A 27,722-nucleotide genomic window follows, 5' to 3' on the forward strand; every position below is an offset into this window, starting at 1 on the left:
GATCCACAGACGTCACTGTGAAGTCCTGATATAAACCGACATCTGTGAGGTTTGTTGATTTTTTTCATAACTGGAAGCACAACAAACAAATCTGCATTTAGTGAGCGCTGTGGGGACAGAAATCTCAGAGATTTAAAATAAATTAAATTACTACTAATTAGAGTCTGATCGGATATCTTTTTACATCATGGTATGTTAGAGTTATGTTGAAAAGCAAACACGATGGGGTCATGGTTTGTTAACTTTTCTATCACTGTATTTCACAAATTAGTGATTTAATGTGAAGACACCGGCTGACTCCGCACCACCATCTGCTCAGCTACAGACCACTCTGCTGCATGTGCTGCACACACAATTGAGAGGAGACAACAGAGCTGCTTTGCTGGACAAACTATGTGATGACACTATTTTCTGTTCTTCTTATTATCATATCCACATAACATATGCTTTGAAACAGATACAGCTGTGCCAATACAAGCAGAAAATATTGGCCAACCAATATATCAGTCGGGCTCTACAAGTAGCTAATTCTTTAAGAAAACGACTTTGATTTTGACAGCAAAAAAGCAAAACTGGTGGAAAAATGAGAAAACTTGGACTTATTCAAGCCTCAAATTGCCAGTAAAGCTACAAACAAATCTTCCACCAGTAAAGTTTTTTTGCTGTTTTGATTCAATTTTGCCAATAAACATTTGCATTACAATAAATCATTGTAATTGTCTACCTGGCATTAGTGGCGTGTGAGGAAATATGTCGCTTTTGTTTGTCAAATTTAAGCGTAGCAGCCCTTTAAACTGTGTTTAAATGTTTTACGGTGGATTCTTCCTTTACAGAAACATTGCATCTACATTAAATTCACAACACACAAGCTGCAACTGTCAGCGTGAGATCATTTTCTCTCATTTAAGCTTTTAACTCACCAAAACAAACACCGTGATTGTGACCCCGGTGGGGACGAAAAAGAGGAATATTGCAAATTTATCTGTAATTTGCGAGCGACAATCATTTGTTAGACGCGATGCTGGCATCGTTAGGAGCTCGCAAACTGCTTTTGTGAAACAGGACGGAGCCATCAAGACTTTAAGGCAACGAGATCTGAAGCCGTCTGGTGCTCAGGGTGAAGCGACACGACAAACGCAGCCTCTGATGGGAAACCAGGCACAAGAAACAAGCTGCAGGGCGACCTCAAGTAGCTTCGATATGTGAAAATAAATATTACATGTGCTCTGTAGGGGTTGGTGTTATTTACACTGGAGTAAAAAGTGGAGGCTCAGCCGACTTCATGTCACTAACTGCCCCACGTCAGAGCGGATTATTGTCACAGACTCAACAACGCATCAGTGAAGTATTAAGTTGAGACTTTTGGCCTTAACCGATTATTTGAGGCTTTCCGTGTTCAATAAAACAGTCGTAAATGACAACGCCGTGATGACATCTCTGCAACACACACACACACACACACACACACACACACACACACACACACACACACACACACACACACACACACACACACACACACACACACACACACACACACACACACACACACACACACACACACACACACACACACACACACACACACACACACACACACACGAGGCAAAAACAATCAAATCCTTTGCTGTTGCATAAGATGCTGTAATTCTGTCTGATATGTGTGAGAAACATAGTTGTCTCCGCAGCTGTGAACGAGATGAAAGGTGAAAGACGCTGATGGATTTACTTTCTGTGGAGGTTAAACTCTTTACGACGAGGTGATGAAACACGTCAGCTATCTGTCGTGTGTTTGTGTTCTGCCTTCAGTGAGGCCGACGTTCATACAGCCCACAGATACAGTGTTCAACATTTAATAAATAGAGTCATTAAATTATAATAATTATAAATGAATTATTAATCCACTGATCCAAGGCCTGGCTCAATATTACAGCATTAAATCCGGTTTCTTTCCACGGTAACAGAGTTTATTGCAGGTTTTAGCTACTTTTTCCAGCAGTTTTGCTCAAATTTTTCCTTTTTGTGAACATTAATGTTGATTACATTACCAATCAAAAGTCTGGACACACCTTCTCATTCAGTGCTTTTTATTTATTTGTACTATTTCCTACACTGTAGATTAATACTGAAGATTAATACTTTTTTGTTTACAGCATAATTCCATATGCATTCTTTTATAGTTTTGATGTCTTCAGTAATAATCTCCAAAGTACAAAATAAGTAATTAAATACAAACCATTGAATGAGAAGTTATGTCCTAACTTTGGACTGGTAGTGTATGTTTGAGTTTTCATCAAAAAATCTGAAAAGTCCTGATGAGAGATGATGCATTTTAAAAATTTTGAACACAAGACAAAAACATAAAAAGCATCTATTTCAGGATGTAAATTTGATTCCCAGATACAGACTGTGTGAAATACAGTCTGAAAGACAAATGTTGGAAAAGTGACCTTTAGAAACACAAAATACCTGCAATAAATGCTCTTATTGTGAAAAGAAGCTTGGATAACTCTAAAAAGCAAAAAAGCTTTCTGATTACCGTATATTCATCCTAAATTTGTTTCTATGATGATTTCTTTCACAGGAAATGATTCATTCATCTAATATTGAACACTGTGGCTCTCTTGTAACATCTCGCCCAACATCACAGCATCTTCAGATGAAACGTGTTTTTCCTGTCTGCTGCTGAGAGGATCAGTTTGCAGATGAATGGAAAAGAGTCTTACATCCACTGCTTTGCTCCCGTACCTGGACCTTTCTGATCTGAAATGCTAGACTGTGTTTAATCAACACCATCAGCCTCAAACAGCAGAGATGAAAGCTGGCAGCGCTGCTCGTTCAGGTCATCCAGTGATTAATCTCGACAGGCCTCTGTGTACTTCTGCCTGCAGTGGACCGTATTCCACCACTTCTCCATCCACCGTTATTATCCCTTTGGGTGAGTACGGCTCCAGCCTCAGTGCTCTCACCTTCGTGTGCACCAGATGTTGGCAGTTAGTAGCCAGATGTGCACCCTTCTCCATGGCTAGAAACAGCCTCAGCAGCGCGGTGCGAGATATTCCCGCTCTAACGTAGAAAAGGTGGATGACTCCGTCATCCGAGACGGCGTCCGGTGCCGCCAGGAGGTCTTCGGCCAGGTGGGACTGGTACATGGCCAGCATGAGGACAAAGTCTTCCTCCGGAACCACTACCCAGTTTGCAGGCAGCGGCTGGTCCAGAGGCACCAGCAGGGAGTCGGGGGGGCCGGAGGGGGCTTTGGTGGCGCTTCGGGAAGGCGTGCTCTCTGACCTCCTCACTTTGAGGGAGTTGTTGGAGTGGCAGGAGTTGTGGAAGGTGTTGTGGCAGGAGGGGTCTCTGGACGGTCGGCACAGGACAGGAGGTGGAGTCAGGGAGGAAGCCTGGTTGTTGCAGTGCACTGTCATGTTATTTCTCAAACCCTGCTGGTTGTTGTGGTCCTTGGTGGCGGGCAGGTAGGCCAGCCTGCCTTTGTAGACGCGGAGAGAAGCCAGCCTCACCAGCGTGCCGACGGTGAACCGGGCGGCCCCGACGTGACGATACTTCTCACTCTCTATGTCGACGTCAGCCACAAAGCCCCAGGCCAGAGAGAGGAAGGAGAAGAGACGAGGGCTGGAGGACAGATGGATGGAGACCAGGTCCATGCGGGACACCAGGCCTTTACAGAGCAGGAACCCACAGCTGACCAGGAGCTCCTCGCTGGACACTGGAGATGCTCTGCAGGAGGAGAGATGGGAAATAAATGACTCCTGCTAACACCTGCTTCACTTTCAACCAAAACTAGAGCTGAAACAATGACAGTAAATTTAACAACTGTGCTAAAAATGTAAACTATACCAAGTTTTTGCTTCCTAATTGTGATTATTTGTTCCTTTTTGGGGCCGTGTTGTTCTAAACTGTACTTCTTCAGGTTTGGGTGTTTGAAGATGTCCCCATACGATTAGCTGATTCAACAAGACAACAATCTGTAGATGAATTAGTAACGAAAACAATCAGTCCTACACTGAATCGTCATAAGTAGAACGTGTCATATAACAAACAGGGTTATTCATAAGAGTAGAAACTCAAACAGTACATAAAAAAATGATGCACTAATCAGATATAATGTATTAAATGGAAAAAATAGGATAAGTGAAATATGGTAAGAAGATTCAGCCTTGCTCTGTGCAGATGACCTTTAAGGCCAACATCTATAAATCCACTGCAACTAGGAAGTCTGCATCTCCTGAAGACGATCCCAAGATACAACTGAAAGTTCCACAAACGCTTAGTAAACACAAACAACATTTATATTACTAAAAACATGAAAAAAGAGAGACAGACAGAAAGCTTTAAATGCCCAATGACCACCGTTATATTTAATGTGAAGCTTCATTCAGATTAAACAGCCACAACAGAATTGAGGAGCCATTCAAATAACCAAATGCAATTAGAAGTAGGAATTGATTAAATGCTCATTTATTTATAAGCACTAGATCCAAAATAAACAGAAAGCTAATGATCATTTCCATCATTGATTCATCTTCTGGTTAATTACACTGCGAGAAAAGCAACAAATTCTTCTATTTTGAAAAGCTGAGAAACAACTAGTGTTTAATCTCCTGCAGGAGGAGAGACGATTAAAAATCTGCCCTTAAACGAAAGCATAGTTTAGTATGTGGTCCAAAATGTGACAAAAACGTCATAGTTTAGGATGTCGTCCAAAACAGCACAAAAATAGTCATAGTGTAGTATGTGGCCCAAAATGCTGAAAAAAACCCGTCATAGTTTAGTATGTGGTCCAAAAAGCTGAAAAAAAAAAGTCATACTTTAGTATGTGGTCCAAAATGCTGAAAAAAAAAGTCATAGTTTAGTATGTGGTCCAAACACTAAAATATAAAAGGAATGTGCACTTGATATTTTTTAGGAAGTGGGTCGAGGCTTCAGTGTGTTTTTGGGGAGCTATAAGAGGAGTGTTACACAATACAGGGCTAAATGTGACCTTGCTGTGCAATTTAAAAAAACACAGAAGGGAGAGAGTCGCTGCAGGGTGGAGCCCCACTGGGCTGTGAAGGGAGACGGGTGAGGGTGGGGGTGTAGGGGGAGTCAAGGTGGCGGGGGGGGGATCAGCTCATGGGCCTTCAGACGTGACAGGCCGGTCAGACAAACAAAGACAACCCCATCTGGGAGAACGGAGGCAGAGGTGGAAGGTCAGGACGACACACGAACACAAACACAGATTTGCCGGCTGCTTCCTCACACAGTGATGACGGACGTCTCAGTGGAGTTCAAACTATCTACATATTCATCATCCTCCATTCAGTCCAAACAGTCTCATCTACATCTCCACAGCTCTGCTACATTCTAATCACATGTCTGCTAAAAGGTCAAGGAATACATCATTTCCAACTCGCTTCTGCCACAGTTTTATCTGGTTTTAGTGCACTAGACAATCAGTGGTAGCCAGTAATGAAGTACACTTCCACTCTATTACAGTTTCTCCTCTTTTGTGCAAAACCAAAATGGAGAATCATCAGTACTTGAGTGTTTCCACTTAAGCACAGCGGTGCTTTGAGATAAATGCAAACACACTGACGTTCACTGTGTTCACTGTCTCAGCTGGGTGTGTTAACATGCTGACATTTGCTAATTAGCAGGAAACACCAAGGAAAGTTGAAGCTGTGTGAAATAAGAATGCTGCTGCTGAATGTTGGTCATTTCTGCAGGTATTTTGGTTGTAAACCGGACTGAGAAGTAATTCATGGTACTGCAGTTCACCCCAAAATCATTCCAAGAATATTATTGCTTTTCAATACATTACTGTTAAATAAATATTTACTACTCATGGAAGTATCTGTGCAATATTAGTATTTCAAATGTCAGTATTTATACTTATGGAGGAATCTGTATAATATTGTTGTTTATCACTATGTAGACAGGGTTTTTTTCTAAATCTAGAGGACTCTGTAGTACCTGAATTTCCACATTTAGAAGAATCTGTACACGATCATATACACGATTATTTACGTATATTCTTGTTTTTTTTTTTTTTTTTTAATTATGAACCTAGAACAGACAAGTCTATATTTTTATGTTCCCTACACAGTTGCTCTATCCTCTTTGCTGCTGTAACACTGCAAAGGCTTATCTTAAAAAATATGCATGAAGACAACACAAAAGTGAATTGAATGGCTACGGACAACATGAACAGCTCATAAAATACAAGTCAAATGTATAAAATTTTATCAGTGGTTCCACACTGGGCAGCACAGCGGATCAGTGGTTAGCACTTTCATCTTGCAGCTAGAAGATCCCCGGTTCACGTCCCGTCCCGGGATCTTTCTGATGGAGTTTGCATGTTCTCTCTGTGCATGCGTGGGTTTTCACTGGGTACTCCGGCTTCCTCCCACAGTCCAAAAACATGCTGAGGTTAACTGACAAATTTAAACTCTCTGTAGGTGTGATTGTTTGTCTCTATATGTAGCCTGAGATAGATTGGTGACCTGTCCAGGGTGTCTCCTGCCTTTACACTAATTCAGCTGTGATAGACTCCAGCCCCTCTGCGACCCTAGTGAGGATTAAGTGTATACATTATGGATGGATGCATCCAAACTTTTCTGCCTTGTGAAACGCAGCAAATATAAGATTTATCTTACTTAACTTCTCAGATGATTTTATTAAAATGTTTGTTAGAGAAACATCAAAGAAAAGAAAAATAAGAGTATTTCACATTTTTTGCAGCAGAGCTCCGTTTCCAAATTAACATCTCACAAACCTTATTATTTATCTTTGGATAAGTTTGACCCTCCCAGTCGGTTTACAACCACCAGACTGAGCTACCAAATATTGCACAATGTAACAAAAATAGCTGTATCCAAATAAAGCACCATTTTAAATGCTTCTGATGGAGTATTTGTGCATTGTCACACTGGTACCTTCACTGAAGTAAAGGTTACATGAACTTGTTCTGAGTTTTAAGTTTTTTATTTAGGATATACAGCACCCTCCATAATTACTGGCACTCCTGGTTAAGATGTGTTGAAAGCCTTAAAATAAATTCAATTTTTATTGCAGAAGCATACTCTCACACTGAAAATTGTTGAAAAATGTATTATAGGAGAAGATTAGGTTCTGTTTTGTTGGCAAAAGGGGGTTGTACAAAGTGTTAACATCAGTGGTGCTAATATTTGTGGCACACATGATTTGATGTAAATGAATTATTTCTTAATGTGTGATTTTTTCCCCACTGAATAAATACACTTGAATTAAAGGTTGGATTTTCCTCTTTTTTTCATTGTGGTCTTACATTATTTAGAAAAAAAATGAATTTATTAGAAGCTAAAGAACACATCTTAACCAGGGGTGCCAAAAATTAAGGAGAGCGCTGTGTAATACACAGTGGAGGTGTCACATGAACAGACTGCATATAAATACATGTACACAGTCTATGTTGACACCTGTCACGTAATAAACCGTCAGCAGAATCAATCTTTCCACATGATGTTACAGCTTCAGTTTGTTCCGTTCATGTGCAGAAACATATTCGACTCTGAGGGTGAACCTGAACGACCAGATTCATTCTAGCTGTCGCTCATTTGCTCCACGTAACCTCGGTGAACCCGACATTCAGCTGGGGATAATACCAAATACAATCCAGCCAGGGCCACTGCAGGACAGCTTGCAGCAGCCAGAGAGAGGTTTTCTGGATGCTCCATGAGTGAGAGAGGAGAGCAAACAATGCAGAGTCTGGTCCCTTCCTCTCATTGTTGCTGCCGCTCAGGCTGGAGGACCATTGTTTGATGAGAGGCTGACTGGCAGACGCAGTGGAGGTGATGAATGAATGAATGCGGCTCTTTGGTGAAGACGGAACCATCTGAGAGAGGTGCTTTCTTCAATTCTATTTTAGTTTCAGTTTATTTGATTCAGCTTTTATTTAGTCTAGAGTCCCACTGAGGAAAAAAAATCCCAAACAGCAGCACAAAGGCTTAAATAAAACACTGCTAGACACAACACAAAAAATAACCACACTGAGAAACAAAATGACGGATTATAAAGGAAAAGTATCGCAGTGTGAGGACAAGATAAAGCTTATGTGACCTACAAACAAAACAGCAGCTTAAAAAAGAAGTGCCTCGAAGCACATCGTGACGGCTTTAAACTTCCTACGTGGGAAATTTAGAGTGGAAAGGGCAGAACATCTGACACACAAACAGCAGTAACAGCTTCCATGCTGTGAATACGTCGAAATTATTTAAGAAACGGGTCAGGAAGAAGCGTCTATGTGAAGCTACAGCAACAACCTGCACTTTCATAATTAAGCTCTGAATCCCAAACATGAGAGATGCGCTGTCTTTGATCTATGGTGTAATTTTGACAATTTCCTTTTTTAGAGGCATAAACTTCAAAAACAGAAAAAAAACATTGGATTATCACATTTCTGATACACCTTGAACTACTCATCTGTGACGTGGTGCAGGAAGATTTGTCAAATTTAAGCTTAAAATCTTTATATTTCACCAACGATATCTTTATTTTATACGCCCCATTCAAAATGTAGCAAAAAAATATACAATTTCCTTGAATCAGATTTTGTAAAAAGCAAAAAAATTTCTGCTTTTTTTGAGCAACTATGAAGCCATTAGTCATTCAGCTGCACCAAAGAGTCACATAGCAAAAATTCAAGGATTTTTTGGCTGAACTGAGCTGGAGTGCAGGCTATGTTCACACTGAGTAGATAGAAAATAAGAATAGAAACAAATTTTAAATGTAAGTAGTAATAGGTCTAACTTTTAGCTATAATTTTCCCCCCAGTATTTGTAGCACCTGGAGCCACACAACAAAAATGCTGAACATACTGACTCCTGGTATTTAAAGTTTATAGTGAATAACAATGAAACTCTCGCTTTACACCTTTGTTATATCGGACAAAAAACATTTTTGAGTTCTCTCTACTTCTAGCCATGGTTTCCATGGAGATGCGAAAAATGTAGAGTAAAAATGCGACAGGAGCAAAATAAGCCCAGAAAAAGATTGAGGCTCCGATGATTAATGACTTCAATGATTTTTCTGTGCAAAAAGCTAAACGTTCTTTGGTTCAAGAGGTTCATTTTATCTTAAAGTTTGACAAAACAAGTTAAAACTAGCAGAGCTGATAGACTGAACACATCACCGTGACCAATTAGATGTGCCATTTTCATTATTTAACATTTAACAAACTAAATGATTTAATTAATCATAAAAAATTGTCACATTAATCAGCACCGAAGTAGTTGTTAGTTGCACTTCTTTGCACCACAGACTGTGAGGCTGTTAGTGGTATCAACATAAAAACAGGCTGAACTGTAGGAATACATACACATATTAAGCTTTTTTAATGTGTGACTGTAACAGTACCTGATAAACTGATGATTCTGCATGCTAATGACCCACTTTGGTAAAGATGACTATCCTGTTTCAGGTAGGTATGTACACACGTGGACAAAATTGTTGGTACCCCTCAGTTAAAGAAGGAAAACCCACAATTCTCACTGAAATCACTTGAAACTCACAAAAGTAACAATAAATAAAAATTTATTGAAAATTAAATAATCAAAATCAGCCATCACTTTTGAATTGTTGATTAACATAATTATTTAAAAAAACAAACTAATGAAATAGGGCTGGACAAAAATGATGGTACCCATAACTTAATATTTTGTTGCACAACCTTTTGAGGCAATCACTGCAATTAAACGATTTCTGTATTTGTCAATGAGCGTTCTGCAGCTGTCAACAGGTATTTTGGCCCACTCCTCATGAGCAAACAGCTCCAGTTGTCTCAGGTTTGATGGGTGTCTTCTCCAAATGGCATGTTTCAGCTCCTTCCACATATGTTCAATGGGATTCAGATCTGGGCTCATAGAAGGCCACTTTAGAATAGTCCAACGCTTTTCTCTCAGCCATTCTTGGGTGTTTTTGGCTGTGTGTTTTGGATCGTTGTCCTGTTGGAAGACCCATGACCTGTGACTGAGACCAAGCTTTCTGACACGAGGCAGCACATTTCTCTCCAGAATGCCTTGATAGTCTTCAGATTTCATCGTATCTTGCACACTTTCAAGACACCCTGTGCCAGATGTAGCAAAGCAGCCCCAAAACATTACTGAGCCTCCTCCATGTTTCACCGTAGGGACAGTGTTCTTTTCTTCGTATGCTTGGTTTTTGAGTCTACGAACATAGAGTTGATGTGTCTTACCAAAAAGCTCCAGTTTGGTCTCATCTGTCCAAAGGACATTCTCCCAGAAGCTTTGTGGCTTGTCAACATGCATTTTTGCAAATTCCAGTCTGGCTTTTTTATGAGTTTTTTTCAGCAGTGGTGTCCTCCTTGGTCGTCTCCCATGAAGTCCACTTTGGCTCAAACAACGACGAATGGTGCGATCTGACACTGATGTACCTTGGCCTTGGAGTTCACCTTTAATTTCTTTGGAGGTTGCTCTGGGCTCTTTGGATACAATTCCAACGATCCGTCTCTTCAATTTGTCATCAATTTTCCTCTTGCGGCCACGTCCAGGGAGGTTGGCTACTGTCCCGTGGGTCTTGAACTTCTGAATAATATGAGCCACTGTTGTCACAGGAACTTCAAGCTGTTTAGAGATGGTCTTATAGCCTTTACCTTTAAGATGTTTGTCTATCATTTTTTTTCGGATGTCCTGGGACAATTCTCTCCTTCGCTTTCTGTTGTCCATGTTCAGTGTGGTACACACCTTTTCACCAAACAGCAGGGTGACTACTTGTCTCCCTTTAAATAGGCAGACTGACTGATTATGAGTTTGGAAACACCTGTGATGTCAATTAAATGACACACCTGAGTTAATCATGTCACTCTGGTCAAATAGTTTTCAATCTTTTATAGAGGTACCATCATTTTTGTCCAGGCCTGTTTCATTAGTTTGTTTTTTTAAATAATTATGTTAATCAACAATTCAAAAGTAATGGCTGTTTTTGATTATTTAATTTTCAATAAATTTTTATTTATTGTTACTTTTGTGAGTTTCAAGTGATTTCAGTGAGAATTGTGGGTTTTTCCTTCTTTAACTGAGGGGTACCAACAATTTTGTCCACGTGTGTAAATGAGAGAGTGACTTTCTTTTTTCCATCTTCCCTTCTGGCCTTCAGCTTCTCCTTTCTGTTCTTTGTTCCGACTGAATGAACCACTAAACAAATGTCTCAAATGAGCAAACCATTAATAATTTATTCAGATGAGATGAGTGCTTTTTACACTAAAAAGCACCAGCAGCTCGGACCATGTGTGTCTGAGGCTCAGCTGTGGCAACAACGCTGTATCTACGATTATACCGCTGAGCTACATCTCATTTATTTAACTGTCTGGAGCCACAACGTCTAACAGAGCAGCAGAAATACCTGTTTATTGAGACACTGAGCACCATCAGTGCTACAGGCTCCACTGAACCAGACTCAAGGGGATTATAGCCAACATGCACAGTCGGTGTCTGCAAAGCTGTGTTGTTACATAGGAATAAGAATGGACAGACCTTGTTCTGCTGCATTAGCTTCCTCAGTCGTTCAAAAAGCACTGATTGGATTAGGATATTCTATTGGACCACAGCTTTGAAACTACCAAACTCATCAAGCAACACTTGTGTATGAACCAGAAGAAAGCTACGAGTCAAATTAAAATTCCCTATCTGTTTGTGTTGCATAATGTGTGCACAGAAAAACACACAACTGCTCTTATAATGACAGGGCTCCAAACAGAATGTCATGTAACAGGTTAGTCTGGTTTATGTGGAGCTCTAAGTTTGGGGTTTGTCACAATAGAATGATAATGCTACAAAGCAGCTACAGCTACAATCCTTTTAATGTTCTTATCTGCAACAACTGAGTGTTTTAACTTTGATGAAGCTGCTGATTATCATCATTTAACCTGAAAAATGTCAGAAAATAGCTCTAAAAATATCCCGTATGTAAAAATAACCACATACGACAGGGAAGATCTTCAAATGGGACAATCTGGGGTGTTTGACATTGCAAGTCTGGGAAAAAATGATGGATCAGAAAACAAACAAAACTGTAAAATGTCAAGATAAACCTTTAGGTGACCTACAAATATTGCAGTGTGGGAAGCCACAGTATGAAAAACACACCACCAGATTCCTGCAGTTGCCGGGCAGATCAACACAGAGTGCTGATGACTGATGGTTTTATTCATGCTTCTCCTGGTGACTCACCCTGAATAGTGATGTACGGAGGCAGCCAAGGCGTTGCCCGATCCACCAGGAAGGATACCCAGCGGTGTCCGGATGGCCTCCTCCCAGTCTGGTCTCTCCAGCAGACCGTTTATCACCTGACACACACAGAAAATACAGCTGTGATCAGGTGGACAGACAGAAATATCCATCTGCAGTAGGACTGTCCTTTGTAGTGTTGACAGAAATACGTTCATGGAGAGAACAGAAACAGTCCAGTAAGCTCATTCTCTCATGTTGACTTAATTTTAATCAGACAATTTGCTGATTTAAATCACACTATCCAGTATTTTCTTTGGCACGGCTCAGGCACTGATGCTCATTTCATCTTATTTAAATTACAAACAAGTTTCATTCTTAAACAAAAGCTGCTGAGAAAAGCCCTGCACGGTGAGTTTCAGCTGTAAAACTTCACCGCCTGATGAGAACTCTCTAAAGTGTTGAATTTAACTCACACTGTGTGGCAGACAGCTGTCCTGTGATCATGCATCTGTACATTGAAGTGTTACACATGCGAGTGGTATTTTGTCATAAACAACGACAAGGCAGCTGCTGGCAGTTATTTTATTTGATCTATTAAATGTAAAAAAATAGCACCCAATAAGTCCAAATCTTACAGATATTCAGTTTACGATGACATAAACTAGGGAAAGCAGCTTTTTTTGATGCTTTTGCTGGAAAAAAAATAATGAAATAATTGCAGCTTTTATCTCTGTTAATGGACTACTCAGTTATTCTTTCTATTTATTTTATACTTCAGGCTTTACTGTGAGGTACTACTTGACCTAATGTGTATTTTACAATCATGACCACATGGTTATTAAATACTTCAGCACAACAGAAAATGTATAAATTGTGGGAAAAAAGTACTACTATACATACTATCAAAGAAATAAACTGTTCATACTGTGATATAAAATATAAAAGCACTTCTCATGGTCTCATTGTCTTTGTTCACCTCATACAGAAGTCCGTCTCCTGACATGATGACTAAAGCGTCCCACTGCGACAGGTCGGCCTCTTTCACCAACTCCCGGGCGTGATTCTGCCGCTCTGCAAAACGCAACACACACACAAAATTAAGACAGTGTGTTTTCATGAATATGTGTCTTTGCTGTATGAGACAGCGGGACACTCTATGAGAAATTTGTCCTGTCAGCTTCCTCCCTCTTCACAGAAAGTCATGGAGGTTTAGCTACATATGTTCTAGTTGGAATGCAGCCAATGTGTGTGTCTGTGTCTGCAGTACCATGAGTGATCAACATGACAGAATACATGACATCTAAGTCATGCCAAAAAGAAGGTAAGAGTACCTTCCTGCCCTTCTTACTTTTACTCTTGGTTCCTTTCCCCCTCAGTTCCTAAATTAAAGTCTCAGTCAGGGAGGGAAAGCTGATATATGGTCTTAAATGAAGCATCTACCGAGCTGCCAATTACATCGGGACAACTAAATTACTCAGGAGCACTTTGTCAAATTAGTCTGAGGATGAATAATCTGGAGAAGTGGGACCTTAATGACAGGACCAGCTGCCTCTTAAGGTTAACTTTTCGAGTCACTCCAGGTTGCCTGCATTACAATAATGACTGCATCGCCCCGAGATAGCACAGATCAAATAATGTAGAAGAGAATCTATCTAGAAAGACTTTGGCAGAATTAACTATTAGCATAATGTATATTACCATAATTTTATTTCACTATGATTTCTCAAAGGGTCCCTGGGAAGAACTTTGTAATTTTGTGCGAACTGAAGAGAAAACAGAGGCAGCAATTAGAAAACTTGAGATAATTAATTTAAATTAATTGTTCAACGCCTACAGAGTCCTGCAGTCAGACAACAGCAAGTGAACTGAAGAAGCAGGAAAGAGTCCAGTTCAGCATATATGAAGAATTAAGTTTCTAATAAGAAAAGATTCAAGGATAATTTTCAAGGAAACACAAATCACATAGCCACAGATTAATTTTAACCAAATTACAATCTAGTTTCAGGAAACAATCTGGGAAATTATTAGAAGAGGGCGTCCTTTAGAATATAGCATTATTAAATGTATATTTATCATGTAAAGCCAGTAGAGGAGAAACTGTGGATTTCTATATAATACTAAAATCTGTGTCGATCATTATATGTGCTGAGATAACAGCAGTGAAAGTAAAACACATGAAGCTATGAAACGTTTTGATTCCTTCTTTCACAAATCTGAAACACCCTCATTAGTGCCAGAGGCTTCACAGACCAAACATCTTTGAATTTAACCATTATCACATCTATAGATTAAGTTTAGCGATAAAAATGATGCTGAATAAACATCTCTGAAAGATTAACGCTCGGTTTAAGAAAGTAAACAGTGAGTGTTTCAGAGTTCGATGAAGCTAGTCTGTGGTGGGCCTGACGCACAATTTCATTAAAGTTTCACTCTGGTCATTGATTAAACTCCTAAAAACTCATCTCTGTTATCATTCTGCACATTTAAATGTGTTTTACAAGAAGAAAATTCCTTCCCAGCTGCTTCCTCCAGAGTGCGCAGACATACTAAGTCCCTGCCTCTCTCCATCCACTCCTTCCAGCATGCTGCAGCTTGAGCACACCAGCTCACCTGCAGCTCTGCTCAAACACTGTACAACTACTCTACTCTACACAGTAATGTTGTAATATTGGAGCAATTCTTCCATACATGTTCAAACTGGAAACTGATATTAAAGCAGGACAATGATACTGAAAAAGCCTGATGTTAAAAAGTGACTAAATCTGTGTTTTTGAGACAGCAATGCACAGACTAACAAACACAATGTCTTTTATAAAGTTTAAAGCATGTAAACATATTCTAGTCGACCCCAAAAATAAAATTAGAAACCTGTAGTGCTATAAACTGCAGCAGAGGGCATGTTTGATGTTTTAGAAAAACGTATTTGAATGTGGGGGTGCGTGTAGAAGAAAGGAGGGAGAAGAAGACAATTTTGTTGTGTTTTAATCAGTGTAGTTTTGCAATTAATGCAGATGTCACTTTAATTAAAATGTTGCCTAATAATATTAGTAATAAGAAAAACAATTAGAATAATAAAGAGACTTTAAAATACATTTTTAAAAACAATAAAAAATCTAAATAAAATCAGTTTTCTTGCTGCAGTTTCCCCAGCATCTTAAGATTCTTTGCTGCCTATGAGTCATATGCCTGTAAGTGTTTGTTCAGGTAAACAGACTTGAAACTTTCAACCAGAGAGGAAGGAAATCACGGCTCCTCAGGCCTGTTGTCTGCTAAACCTGTCCCTCGCTTGTCATTTTTTCATGTAGATTTTCTTGCATAAACCTGGCATTTCTTTTTTAGAATAAGGTCTCTGAATATCTCTGTTGTGTGGCCCTTTGGAGGGATGTCTCTCTTTCTCTTTGTCTGTTTTTCTGACTGAGTCTCGCTGTCCTCCGTCTGAAGGTAAAAGGGCAGAAGCAGTGCTGCGAGGTGTGAAGAAACAGTCAAGTGCGCCAGAGCATCACAATTTCAGTCTCAACTCTCTCTGCTCAGCAACACAACAAGCATTTTCCTTCTGTCTCGCTAAACTTTCAACCCATTTCTTCTTCCTTGTCCTAAAAAAAAACCCCAGCAATTTTTCTTACTTATGATGGAATACTATTCTATTCTACATGCTAAATGACAAAAAACATGGCGGTGATGGATCGTTTAAACAGAAAACTGGCTGCATGACAATGAGAAAAAAAGATGGATTGTGTATCTGTGCCCCCTAAAAGAATCCAAACGGATGAGTATTTAGGATTACAGGTCGACATTCTAGCACAGCTTGAAGTATCGCGAACATCTTTACAGTGTAAAGCCACAAGGCAAAACACACCGTTTTACAAAACTTCCTTTTAAAGAAACAGTTCAACATTTTTGTAAACTATATTTACTCCTTACAGCCGGTTAGCTTAGCTTAGCATAATGACTGAACAAAGTCTTTTTGGTAATCTGGCTCTGTATAAAAGTAACACTGATTTGCTTACAATCACGTATAAAGCTCAAGAATGTACAAAATCAAGAGTCTTCATGCACTCCCAGCATCTAAGGAATTTAAAATTTAGAGGATTGTATTTATTCTTGAAGGCAATGTCACCACAACATTTGGAAAAGTGCAAGTGTAGATCCACAGGCCCAAGCTCTATGGAAATCAAATAGCTGAGGGACTTTCAGAAAGGTGGAAATTTTAAAAGCAATTTAAAAACCATAAATGAGAGCTGTGTGGTCCCATGTTTACAACTGTTTGCTTCTTTCTTGCTCTCTGTGTTCACATATACTGCATTTCACACAGCTGAGTTCCCAATAAAGCTGTGTAAAGCTGATATTTTCCTGTCTGTATTGTCTGACAATAGAAAAAGTGAGAAACAGTGACTGAAACACAACCCCTTAATACCACATGCTAACCAACAGTCACTTCATTGTCATTTTTAAGCCGTTACTATGCACTATGAAAATAACCACAACTCTGTCAGACAAACTCACCACACACACACAGCAGAAGAAAAAGGTAAAAGCGATAAAAAGTGCTGGTCACCGACACAAACAGAGTCTTCTTCCTGAAGGGGGCGTGGACAGCAAGAGCATTTAAAGCTGCAGACACTGAAACAGGCGTGAAACCAGGGGTTACTGTGGTTAATATTGCTTTGTATAATTTATCTATTATTGATATAGAGTGTCAAACTGATTTTCATTGTTTTTTGTAACAGTGAAAATAAAAAATGATTTTATTCAATTCTATTTTGAAATGAGCCATTTTTTCAGTATTTGAAAAAACTAAAAGTCATATTCCTGGGACATGTGAGACTTTATGATTTTGCTGTAAAGGGTTCAATTATGTAACCTTCAAAGACTTCTCTTTCTTCATGCACCTTTCAAGTACTATAAAGTCCTCCATAAAGTAAATAGGTAATAAACCCACTAAATGAAAGCAAGACCAGCGACAGAAATGGAAAGTTGCCTCTGTGAGAAGCAGTATTTTATTACTTTTTATTGTATAAAATATTTCAAAATGTAAAAAATGACACAACTTCTTGTCAAGGCTCACAAACACATTTTTGTCCTCCCCAGACTTTACAGCTCTCTGAACTGCAGTGACCGTAAAATAAGTGGTTCTCATTTGCATCTGTATGATTTAACGTCCTTTTTCTGCCCGTTAAAGCTTCTACTGTCTTCATGTCTTGACCTAATACGCTCATGCACACACACACACACACACAGTCCTCTAGAGAGGGATCTTATACTCTGTCTCTCCACTTGCCTCCCCTTGCCTAAAATCTGCAGAACAAAGGAATCGATCCCTCCTTATCAGTCCAGTCACATCACATTTTCTTATCTATGCAGAGGCTGAGCACCAAAAGATTTGAAGGGTCCCAATCAGCAACGACGCTGCAGAGCAGTGACACTGCAGCAACAGCTTTAGTATGCAGCTCCTCCCACCAGTCAGACTGATGGGGGGACAAACATAACTCTCTGTGCTTGTAATGATTTTTATGGTTTGTTGTTGCAGAGGAGACGAGTAGTTCTGTGCAGCCAAGTTCGTCTCTGTGTATAGAGGCAGACTCATTACAGTCATGCAGATCTCTGTTCATTATTGTTCTCTGGTCACAGCCTGCAAGGGCTTTTAAAACGCCCTGAGAAAGATGCACAATTAGGAAGACTCTGAGGCGCCAATAAATAAATGAAATGCAGGGTACACTTGGTGCTCCTTTCTACTTCATAGGGATAAACAAAATTACAGTTCAGTGTGTGGTTTGTGATATTGTACCATTACCTGTATGCAAACATGAGCAGCATTGCCTATGTAATTGTTGTATACTTTGTGTCTCTAGTGACTTTTAAAATAGTCTACAACCACTAGAGGGCAGATCATGGAGGCTTTGTAATAGTTTGGAATATATTTATTACGTTGTTTACAGTCAAAAGACCTTCATCATTCAGATTAAATCTCAGAACGCCAAGCAGTTTCTCTGTGTTTTCTGCTCCTGTCATACTTTTACTCACTGTACTCTCATTTTTGACGGTAATAAAAAGTCATGCAGCTCTATAGAGACCGCTATAGAGAACTCAAAAATGTGAATATTTCTTAGAAAAATTAGTTTTTAGATAAATAGCAAAAAAAAAAAGGAATCAAAATGCGCAACATTTTTCCAAGAGTTTTTCTTTGTATTTTTCACAGAATAAGATGATTGCAAGCTGTTCATTTTAGGAGAATCTATAAATGTGAGATGTAGCATAAAGAAATTCTGATAAACCATCATGATATGGTTTTCTGATATTGAACAGCATGTCACTGATGAGTCGTTTAGACCATTTCAATGCTCAAAATCCAAGCATTTTTTTCTATCGCTACAGTTTCTAGTTGTGACAAGTGGTATAATTTTTAAAAAGATAACATTTCAAATCCACTGTCAGGTTTTGGGGTTCAGAGGGTTAAGAAAAATGTGGAGAATGGTAGGGGAGAATCAAGGTCTTGTTAAAACAAATGTGTATCACCTGTAGTTAATCTTTACACAGATTATGGCTCCATAATAACATCACCTGAGTTCTTGCTTTTCATTACAATCATTGCTCTTAGCCAGTAGGAATGTCACAATGCCAGAAGTGGTAATAGCCTCCATACAGGTGTTGCTGCACCTGCACGTCACCACTATATTTCTTGTTTTGTTACTTTACAGCATTACCGGTACCTATAGGGTGTTTTCAGAATTCTGGCATTAACTTCATGTTGAAGTAAATTCTTGTAGCATAACAGCTGGTAGTGCATTGTCACTTGAACATAAACACATGCTTTCTTGGGGACATTTGCTTAAATGACAGATGCCGTAGTTCTTCTTGTCTTGTTCGAGTGCATGTAAGGTAACAGGAAGCCTCGTCCTCATGCTGACCTTGTACCAACCCACTACTGGGAACCTGATCAGTTTCCACCTTGCTATCACACACATCCTGACTGCAGTTCTCTTTAAGCAATGCAGTGAAATAGCCGCTGAGCTCCTGCACCGAAACGACAGCAGGTGGTGACAGTTAAACAGTGTGGCTTTTTGAATACGTGCGTGTGTTGACACAGCAGGAAACATACAAACACACTCAATAGTTGACAGTGTCTCTCTCTCTCTCTCTCTCTCTCTTACACACACACACACACACACATCAGGGACTGCCTGAAGGGGCACTGTGCCTAATTTGTGAAGTTACACTGACATTTAATGACTTATTTATGAGAAATTTTCTGTTTTTCCAATACCAGCAGCTCTACCATTCCCCCCTAATGCTGAAATATCTTTGAGAATGACTTGTAAACCAGAAGAGCATCATCGGATGCCAGTCACAGGCTGTATTTGTCATATGTGCACAAGCAATATGTTGTGTTAAACTTGTTTCCACAACTTTATTCGCGGCCCAGCAACCCACAAACGCATACATCTTTCTAAAATTCATGCCACTCTGAAGCAGATGTAAAAATTTCCACCAAAGGAGGAATACTTTCACTCCAGTTAAGTGTGTGAAGTTATATTTTTCTCCAGAAGACGGTAACAGAAACACCCCTCATCACAGATCCAGAGAGACTCCAATGGGTTGTGGCTACACGGCGCTGACAGACACTTCCTGTTCTGATGCTGCCCTCAGCTAAGCCTGAACCACGATCAGCTAACAGGAGTTTAAACATGGGCGCTCTCTTGCGGTGAGCCACTGGAAAAAGTGCCTAAAAATGAGGGACAATCAAGATACTGTTGAACTTTAAAAGTAAAAACACACCAAGCTGCAATTATATGGTGGTAAGTGGTAACCACTGTATTAAACAAGCAAGTCCTGGAAATGGTGGAAGGATGTCCTATTTCACAAAGGCAGCATCTACACCAGTTACACTGCATTTATAATCTATGAGTGATTACACTGGGGCAAACAACTGCATGTTTCCAATTGCCCAAAATAAGAAACCAAATATTTTACAGGAAAGTCACAAATTAAGTAGTGTACTCTCAAAATACTGGAAATATAAATTGGAAAACTGAAGCAGCAAAATGGCTTTAAGAAGTCATTTCAGCCTGAAATATTTCCAATAATGTGGCTTCTGTGATCCTTGGAGCTTCAGTAAACAAACAGCTGGTCTTCTCTTTTAGGCTCTTAGAGATGTTGAATCTTGCCTTTTTACTGACTCCTTGGAATACCACGACCTGGATGACCGAGAATTCCCAAAGACAAGTGGCTCTAATTTTTACGCCAACTTCGCAGTGTCCACCTCTTTTGTAGAAATCCATAGAAATGAGCATTCGGACAAAGCAGTTTGTGAACGGCATTTAGCGAGGCATCATGAGTTTCTTGTAACTTTCCAAAGACATCCAATAATTCATACAAACCAGTTTAAGCATTTGTTTTTGAATCTCATTGAAATAACACAGAAATCAGATCCTGTTATGGCCAATTTTCTAACTGTACCAGTTTGTCCTTTGCTTGGTTCAGCCGACCTTGTTTTTTTCTTCTGGCTGAAACCTCATCAACAAATGAAATTAATCACATTCACAGAGTCATGGAGATTTTCCAATAGGTCTGTCCAGCCAAGTGTTCCTCCTTAATTAGCAGCAGAGTTGTGAGCACAGATCTTTGACCCCTTGATATGTTATTTTTAAGAATGTCTTGTTGTCTCTCTGCCTCTATCATCCCAGTCTCATCTTCCATTAGATTTAGCTCATTAGCAGACTCCTGTTTCAATAAATACAGCTGAAATTAAAGTGAAATTACCTACTATCAACTTCATAATGGTCTATGGAGTAATCTGCTGTTTACTCTGTGGACGGTGTGATTACAGTGGAAGTCAGCATCACACATGTAAACAACCCAGTGTGCGATATGTCTGTGATTAGGTCAGCTGGCAAGTTCCCCCAGAAGGATATCCCCAGGGGAGTTCGCAAAATGTGTGTTCCAGCTGGCTGATTTCTGTGTTTATCTTTGGTCAGACTTGAAAACAAATGTTTAAATGATTTGTGTAAAAACTGTCTATCTTTGGAAGGCTGCATAGGGCTCATGGCGGATTGTCCTTGTTTTCCTGAATCTCTACGAGAGAAGAGTGCAGAGTCAGCATGACACTTAGAGTCACAAAAGCGACATTAATGGGAAATATGCAGGAAATAAATAATCAAAGAATGCTCAGTCACCTTTTGGTTCCAAATACGAGGCATGGGCCAAAAAACGTACCCTTTCCGTGATGCAAGCTATATCTTTACACAGCCCCAGGTTTTCAGCATCATGACAACATTATTGACGGGCTGTCCCATATCGCCCATGAGCCAATTTTGTGTCTGAGTTTGCCGTGTTATCTCCGAGGACCTCTAGATTTTTAGATCAATGCCTCTCTACTGTTGTGCACCACCAATGTGTAACAATGTCTACAGCAGCTGTCAAATTGTCAGTTGTCTTGTGCAGCTTTCTTGCACTGCTCCAGTGAGATTTCCTGGATTCTTCCTTAACAAGAACCTTTGAAATATTTATAACTTGCTTCTTTTCATAACTATGTGTGATCTAGGATGTTTCCAGGATCCTTGTCCTCTAGTTGCCCTCTTTTCCAGAGCAGAGAATGAAGCTCCACTGAACATGTTTTGATCTGTGAGCCATGCCAGTTTTTTTTTTTTAATATAAGGAAGCCAGTACATTGTTGTCAAAAATGAAAGAACAAAAGACTGAACAAGAAAGAAAGCCAGAAAAGGAGCAACACAGTGATGTTGTTTCAGGGGATATCCGTCTCCTCCGGTTAACATTTGTAATCTGTATTGAGCACATGAGTCCATGCAGAAGAGAAAGACATCTTTTAATTAATACTGTCTGACAGACGTCATAGGATGCCTGAGCAGTGAGGAGGCTGCCTGGGAGGAATCAGTGTGCCATCTTTGCACGTGCAGAAACTCACAAACATACACCAAAAACACACACAGACCGACACACTCTTCACCGCAACCCTCCAGCAGTGCAGTCATCCTTCATCCATCCTCCACCCCTGGCAGTGCCCACAGCTGCCACACAGCCAAGGATCCAATAATGAGTCTGTCCACTTCTGTTAGTTTCCACATAGCAGATACGACTCGTACAGATGCCAACACATGAACAGCTAGATGTTGTTAGAAAGTGTAAATTGCCAAACACATTATGAAACATATTTTTCACTGGAAATATGCTACTCTAAATGGGTGTGTCTCAACTAAAGCCTCTCTAACTAAACAGCATCAAAAACACTTCTACATTACCATGTTTCTTTTTTTTTAAATCACAAAAAAATAAACCATTTGTACTGCAGTCCTCGGCAGCTAAGAGGCTATGAGTGTTTCACCTGCAAACAACAGTCACCTGATAAAAAAATCAGGGACTTTTTAAGTTGGTTGAACTGAAGCTTCAGACAGGAGACAAGTGTGAGGATAAAAAAAATATAGTAGAAAAATATTCATAGGATGTAGAGCAGGGGTCGGCAAGTAGATGTGGCTTCAGGCCAAAATGTTTGTAAACAATCGAACAGCGGGCCAACCTGCGAGGGGGTGCGCTCCGATTGTGCGAGCGGGGGGCGATACCGCGAGCAGCGGAGCTTCTACAGCTGATCACCGCTGCTTGGGACACACGTCTCAATTCTGATCACAGATGTATTAAAAATGACTCCCGAGACACACACACACGTTTTGCACACACTGTTGCTCAGTTAAATCTGGCTGGTACAACCGTGTCCGACCAGTAGCGCAAACGCGGAAATGCCCGGCAGCAGCCGACCACGCGACTTTCGTGTTGCGGTGACGGACTGGCTTGGCTCCGTGCCAAATCAAATTTTCAAAATCATCTGGCGGGCCAGATATTATTCCTGACGGGCCAGTTTTGGCCCGCAGGCCGCCAGTTGCCGACCACTGATGTAGAGTTATAAATTTTCAGTATTGGTAACACCTGAGGGCACTTAAAAAAATGTTGAACATGATTCCAGATATTTTCAATAAAAAAAATCAAAGAAATTAAATTTTTATTTGATTTTTAACTGTGTCAAACTGCCCAGAGAACCTTTCTGAGTTTCCATAGAAGTGCAAGGTGTTATACTGCAGTAAAAAAATGAGCCCACAGTAAGTAAAATTCCATAAAATAGCAGCTACACTGTAAGCAGTAACGCTAATACAGTTTCTCTGCATTTAATGAGTTTAATGACTAAATTGGTTAACCTGTGTGCCTTTTCACTCCTCTGTTTCTCCAGGTACGTAAACTATATCTGGTAAAAAGCAACAAAGCAAACCTGGAGACGGCTGTGTTTTCCCACTTTGTGTGTTTAATGTACACTACCATTCAATAGTTTGGGGTCACTCAGAAATGTCTTTACTTTTGAAGGAAAAGCTTTTTCTATTTCAATGAAGATAACATTCAATTAATCAGAAATACAGTGTAGACATTGTTAATGTGGTAAATGACTATTCAAGCTAGAAACAGATGATTTTTAATAGAATATCTACATAGGCGTACAGAGAACATTTCCAGCAACCATCACTCCTGTGTTCTAATGCTACATTGTGTTAGCTAATGGTGTTGAAAGGCTAATTGATGATTAGAAAAGTCTTGTGCAATTATGTAGCACTTGAATAAAGGTGTGAGTTCTCATGAAACACATAAAATTGTCTGGGTGACCCCAAACTTTTGAACAGTAGTGTAAGTGGTCAAAAATGAAAAACATTTTGTGGTTAGTCCTCTCACATCCAAGGTGTGTTCAGCGCAGAATAAGGTGCGAGCAGGATTGTCGATGTACAGCATCATGACAACGGACTTTCTGTTACATAGGAGTAGTAAGACGACAAGTAAAACAAGTCAGCGTGGATAGACTCCAGTCCCTCATGACTCCAACGAGGAATAAGCAGTGTATAGATAATGGATGGATGGATATTCAGCTGACTCTATTCTATTCTGGAAAATCATGTCAGAAGCAAATTCATCTTCAAATCAGAGTATTTTATGCATCTCAACTGAGTCCCCGTGGGGTCAAGTATCAGTGGGGACAGATTAATAACCAGAGCACACAGATGGCAAACATGCAAATTTATCCTCAAAACTCTGATCAAATGTGCAGTCGGCTACAGTAAATGCTTGACAGGTTTATCAGTTGACACACTACGAATTCCCTTCAGTACCGGGGTGAAGGTCAGGAAGATTATTAATCCGTTCTCACAGATTCTCGTCTAAATACTTTCTCTCTATCCCCGAGGGGCGCACATCTCTGAACAAGCCTGCTGGAGATCTTTTGTACTCTCCTACTGTGGGTTCATGCAGGGCCATTTGGGAGAGATTAAAGACAACGATTTATTTCAGAAGTTGATCAGTTAAAGAGATTGTCCATAACATAGGTTTCTAAATTTCCCCTTAGTGGTCATGCTGTCGCATAGATGTAGATTTGGGGATTATTCCATTATTATTTCCAGGATTAACTTATCAAAAACTACATCTCTGAAATAAAAAACAAAGGTTCTCTGTGTTTCCTACACTTTCTGCACAGTACAAGAGGATTTTCATGTCTCCTGGCTTTGATTTTCTTTCTGCTCGCCCTCTTTTCTTCCTCTGTGCACCCACCACTGTGATGAAAGACATTTACTGTCTGTTAGCTGACACTGCACTGATTTATGAACAAACACAGAGGGTGAAACTGAAAATGACACACAAGGAGAAATTTTCACCGAATAATTTAAGATGCTCAGGGGCTGAGAGCAGCTATGGCGTTTCTGCTGATAAGTTATCTATCTGTCATGATACAATAAGGGGCGAGTGTTTCTAACACTGCACTGTATGATCATTACCACCTGGAGTGGATTACAGAGATGACTATGAACACATCAGTATCAGTCACTGCAAGATTATATCAAAACAAATCATGGAAAAGGGGATTTTGTGCGAATGCGTGTGTTTATGATGGATGTGTCCTTATCCATATGTGTGTCTGACTGTGTGTACACATATTTATTACATAACATCTCTGCATGCATATGGGTCAGAGGCAGTTGATCAGCATAACGATGGGGACAGGCTGAAAACAAGAAGAGGATTTAAACTAGGAGGAGAAACAGAGAAAGAGGAAAGCTGGAGCAGTGGGGAGATGTTGTTGTTGTTGCTTCTGTGCTCTTTGCTGAGCTGTGGGTATCATTGTGCGTGTTTGTTAGTGTGATCATTCTCTGTCCTTTACTGTTATGTCGGTGGGGGATATATTTCCGAGAGGTGATTGTGTGCGAGGCTGTGCTATTTGTTTGTCCCATAAGACCTGACAATATTTTAAAAGACAATGTTACAGTGATAAAATTATAATGAGAGTACAGTTACAAAAGATCCATGAGATGAGTGTGTTGTTTTCTACTGTGTATTCAGTTGCGCATCGTTTTTTTTTTTTTTTGATGTTCAAGGTCTGTTAACTCATCAGCTAAAACAAATATGCAAATAGCCCTGGAAGACAACTCTTTATTTCATCTTATTTATTAAGGACAATTTCTCCCAACACTGTGGAGCGGAAAAAGATTAAATATCCTGCTCAAGGATGTTTGATTATATATCGACTCATCTTCTTTGGATGGTTGACAAAATACTAGTTTACACTGCAGCCCACATACTCCTTATTGCATCAGAAACAAATCTGGGTGAAATAGAGAAAGATTAGCAAAGAACAAATATTAATTTACAGTTTTCAAGGAAATGTGAAAAGTCTTGAGCTTCTTTCAGATTGCAGGCAAACCAAATTTGTTTCTCAAATCAAATCTTTAGGACAGACTGTCTGAAGTGTTATTTTCAGATTGCATTTGTGTGTCTCGACTAAACAAACAAACAAGTGTTTCTGCCTCCAGATCAGATCTGAATCTTTTAATATTTAGTATCTGCTGATATAGAGACTGCTCAGCGGCGTAGTGGTTAGCACTTTCGCCTTGCAGCAAGAAGATCCCTGGTTCAAATCCCGGGGTGGGCCTGGGATCTTTCTGCATGGAGTTTGCATGTTCTCCCTGTGCATGCGTGGGTTTTCTCCGGGCACTCCGGCTTCCTCCCACAGTCCAAAAATATGCTGAGGTTAATTGATGACTCTAAATTGCCCGTAGGTGTGAGTGTGATTGTTTGTCTGTATATGTAGCCCTGTGACAGACTGGCGACCTGTCCAGGGTGTCCCCTGCCTTCGTCCGGGTCAGCTGGGAGAGGCTCCAGCACCCACCGCGACCCTTGTGAGGATAAAGCAGTGTATAGAGGATGGATGGATGGATGATATAGAGACCAATCAAAGACAATTTTCCTAGATAATACCCACTTCAAATAAACTAAAGTTATTAAAACCAATGCATTGTGGATCAGCTGTAGCACATGGATCCATGACCTCTCACTGTTTAATACTGTAGCAAACCAGAGGAGCTGTTTGGGGTTTAGCTCACTATGGGCCACATGACAAAGACTTCTGGGATGCCGAATGGCCTCAAAGGAGAACCTGTGTGTATAGCATAGCAGGATCAACTAGGACAGTTTTCCTATATCCCAGTGACATACGTGACATAGCCGATTTTGCTACCCCATGTGTCTGAAATATGAGCAGAGCACAGATGTACACTGTGCTGAATTTGAGGAATCAGTTATTAAGTATTGATTGACTGCTGAATACTGATCAAGGAAATTACTCAGAATTTATATTCCTAGGATTCTGCCATAAACTGTGCTCTCTGCTTACAATACCCAGTGGACATAAACAAAGGATCGGGCTACAACTCACCAGTAATAACCAGAGTGTGTATGATACCGGCCTCGTTGAACATCCGTTGGATGTGGTTGTTGTACAGAATGAGCGCCTGTCCCTTCCCACTCTGTGGGTTCACCAGCAGCATCATCCGGCATGGACGGGACAGCTCACTCAACAACACCCCTACACAAGGAGAGAAAAGGAAAATTTGACAACTCGCCAATGGACTAAATAACCTGTAAATCAATACCAGTGCAAACACATTCCTGTTGAGAGACATGTTTTAATAAAACATTTTAGATTATCTACTGCTGTAAAGGTCCTATTTATTTAATGTTAGATCCCAATAATTTCAAGGAGAAAAAGGATGCCAAGAAGTAGTTAAAAGCAGGAATATAAACAAGGTTGACCAGGAGAACATGTACATGTACGTTCCCTGTGTTGACCTGACACCCTCATTTCATGCAGCTGGTCAAGATAAGGCCAGCTCTCCCTGGACTTATCAGGCCTTCTTCAAGTTCAACAACCATTGAGGTACATATGTAATAATGACCACTCCCTAATACCGTATCTGATTGTGATTAGATAACCATGTTTTACAATTGTGTTGAGAAAAATCAACATTCTTTTCAGCAATTCAATACCTAAAAGAAAACTGTGATTGGAGCTACACCCAATCAAAATGACTTTAAACAAAACGACCAGAACTACCGTATGCAGCAGACAAAACTTTACATTCCAAATGTAATCTTCAAACACCTTTAGTCAAAACCTATATTTACTTCATGAGG

At 39.9% G+C, this 27,722-nt stretch overlaps 1 protein-coding gene across 1 annotated transcript in view; it reads right to left on the reverse strand.

Moving 5' to 3' along the window:
* Positions 1–27,722, reverse strand: part of LOC110959820 (sphingosine kinase 1) — a 46,068-nt gene continuing 18,346 nt past the window's right edge. Inside the window, exons 2-5 of the mRNA XM_022206807.2 lie at positions 26,965–27,114; positions 13,195–13,289; positions 12,219–12,334; positions 1–3,732 (exon numbers count right to left, since the gene is read on the reverse strand). Of these exons, the coding sequence (XP_022062499.2) occupies positions 2,844–3,732; positions 12,219–12,334; positions 13,195–13,289; positions 26,965–27,114 (1,250 nt within the window). The 3' untranslated portion in view covers positions 1–2,843. The remainder of the gene's footprint in view (positions 3,733–12,218; positions 12,335–13,194; positions 13,290–26,964; positions 27,115–27,722) is intronic.

Source organism: Acanthochromis polyacanthus, chromosome 3 (assembly GCF_021347895.1).
Source record: "Acanthochromis polyacanthus isolate Apoly-LR-REF ecotype Palm Island chromosome 3, KAUST_Apoly_ChrSc, whole genome shotgun sequence".
Taxonomy (NCBI): Eukaryota; Metazoa; Chordata; class Actinopteri; family Pomacentridae; genus Acanthochromis; species Acanthochromis polyacanthus.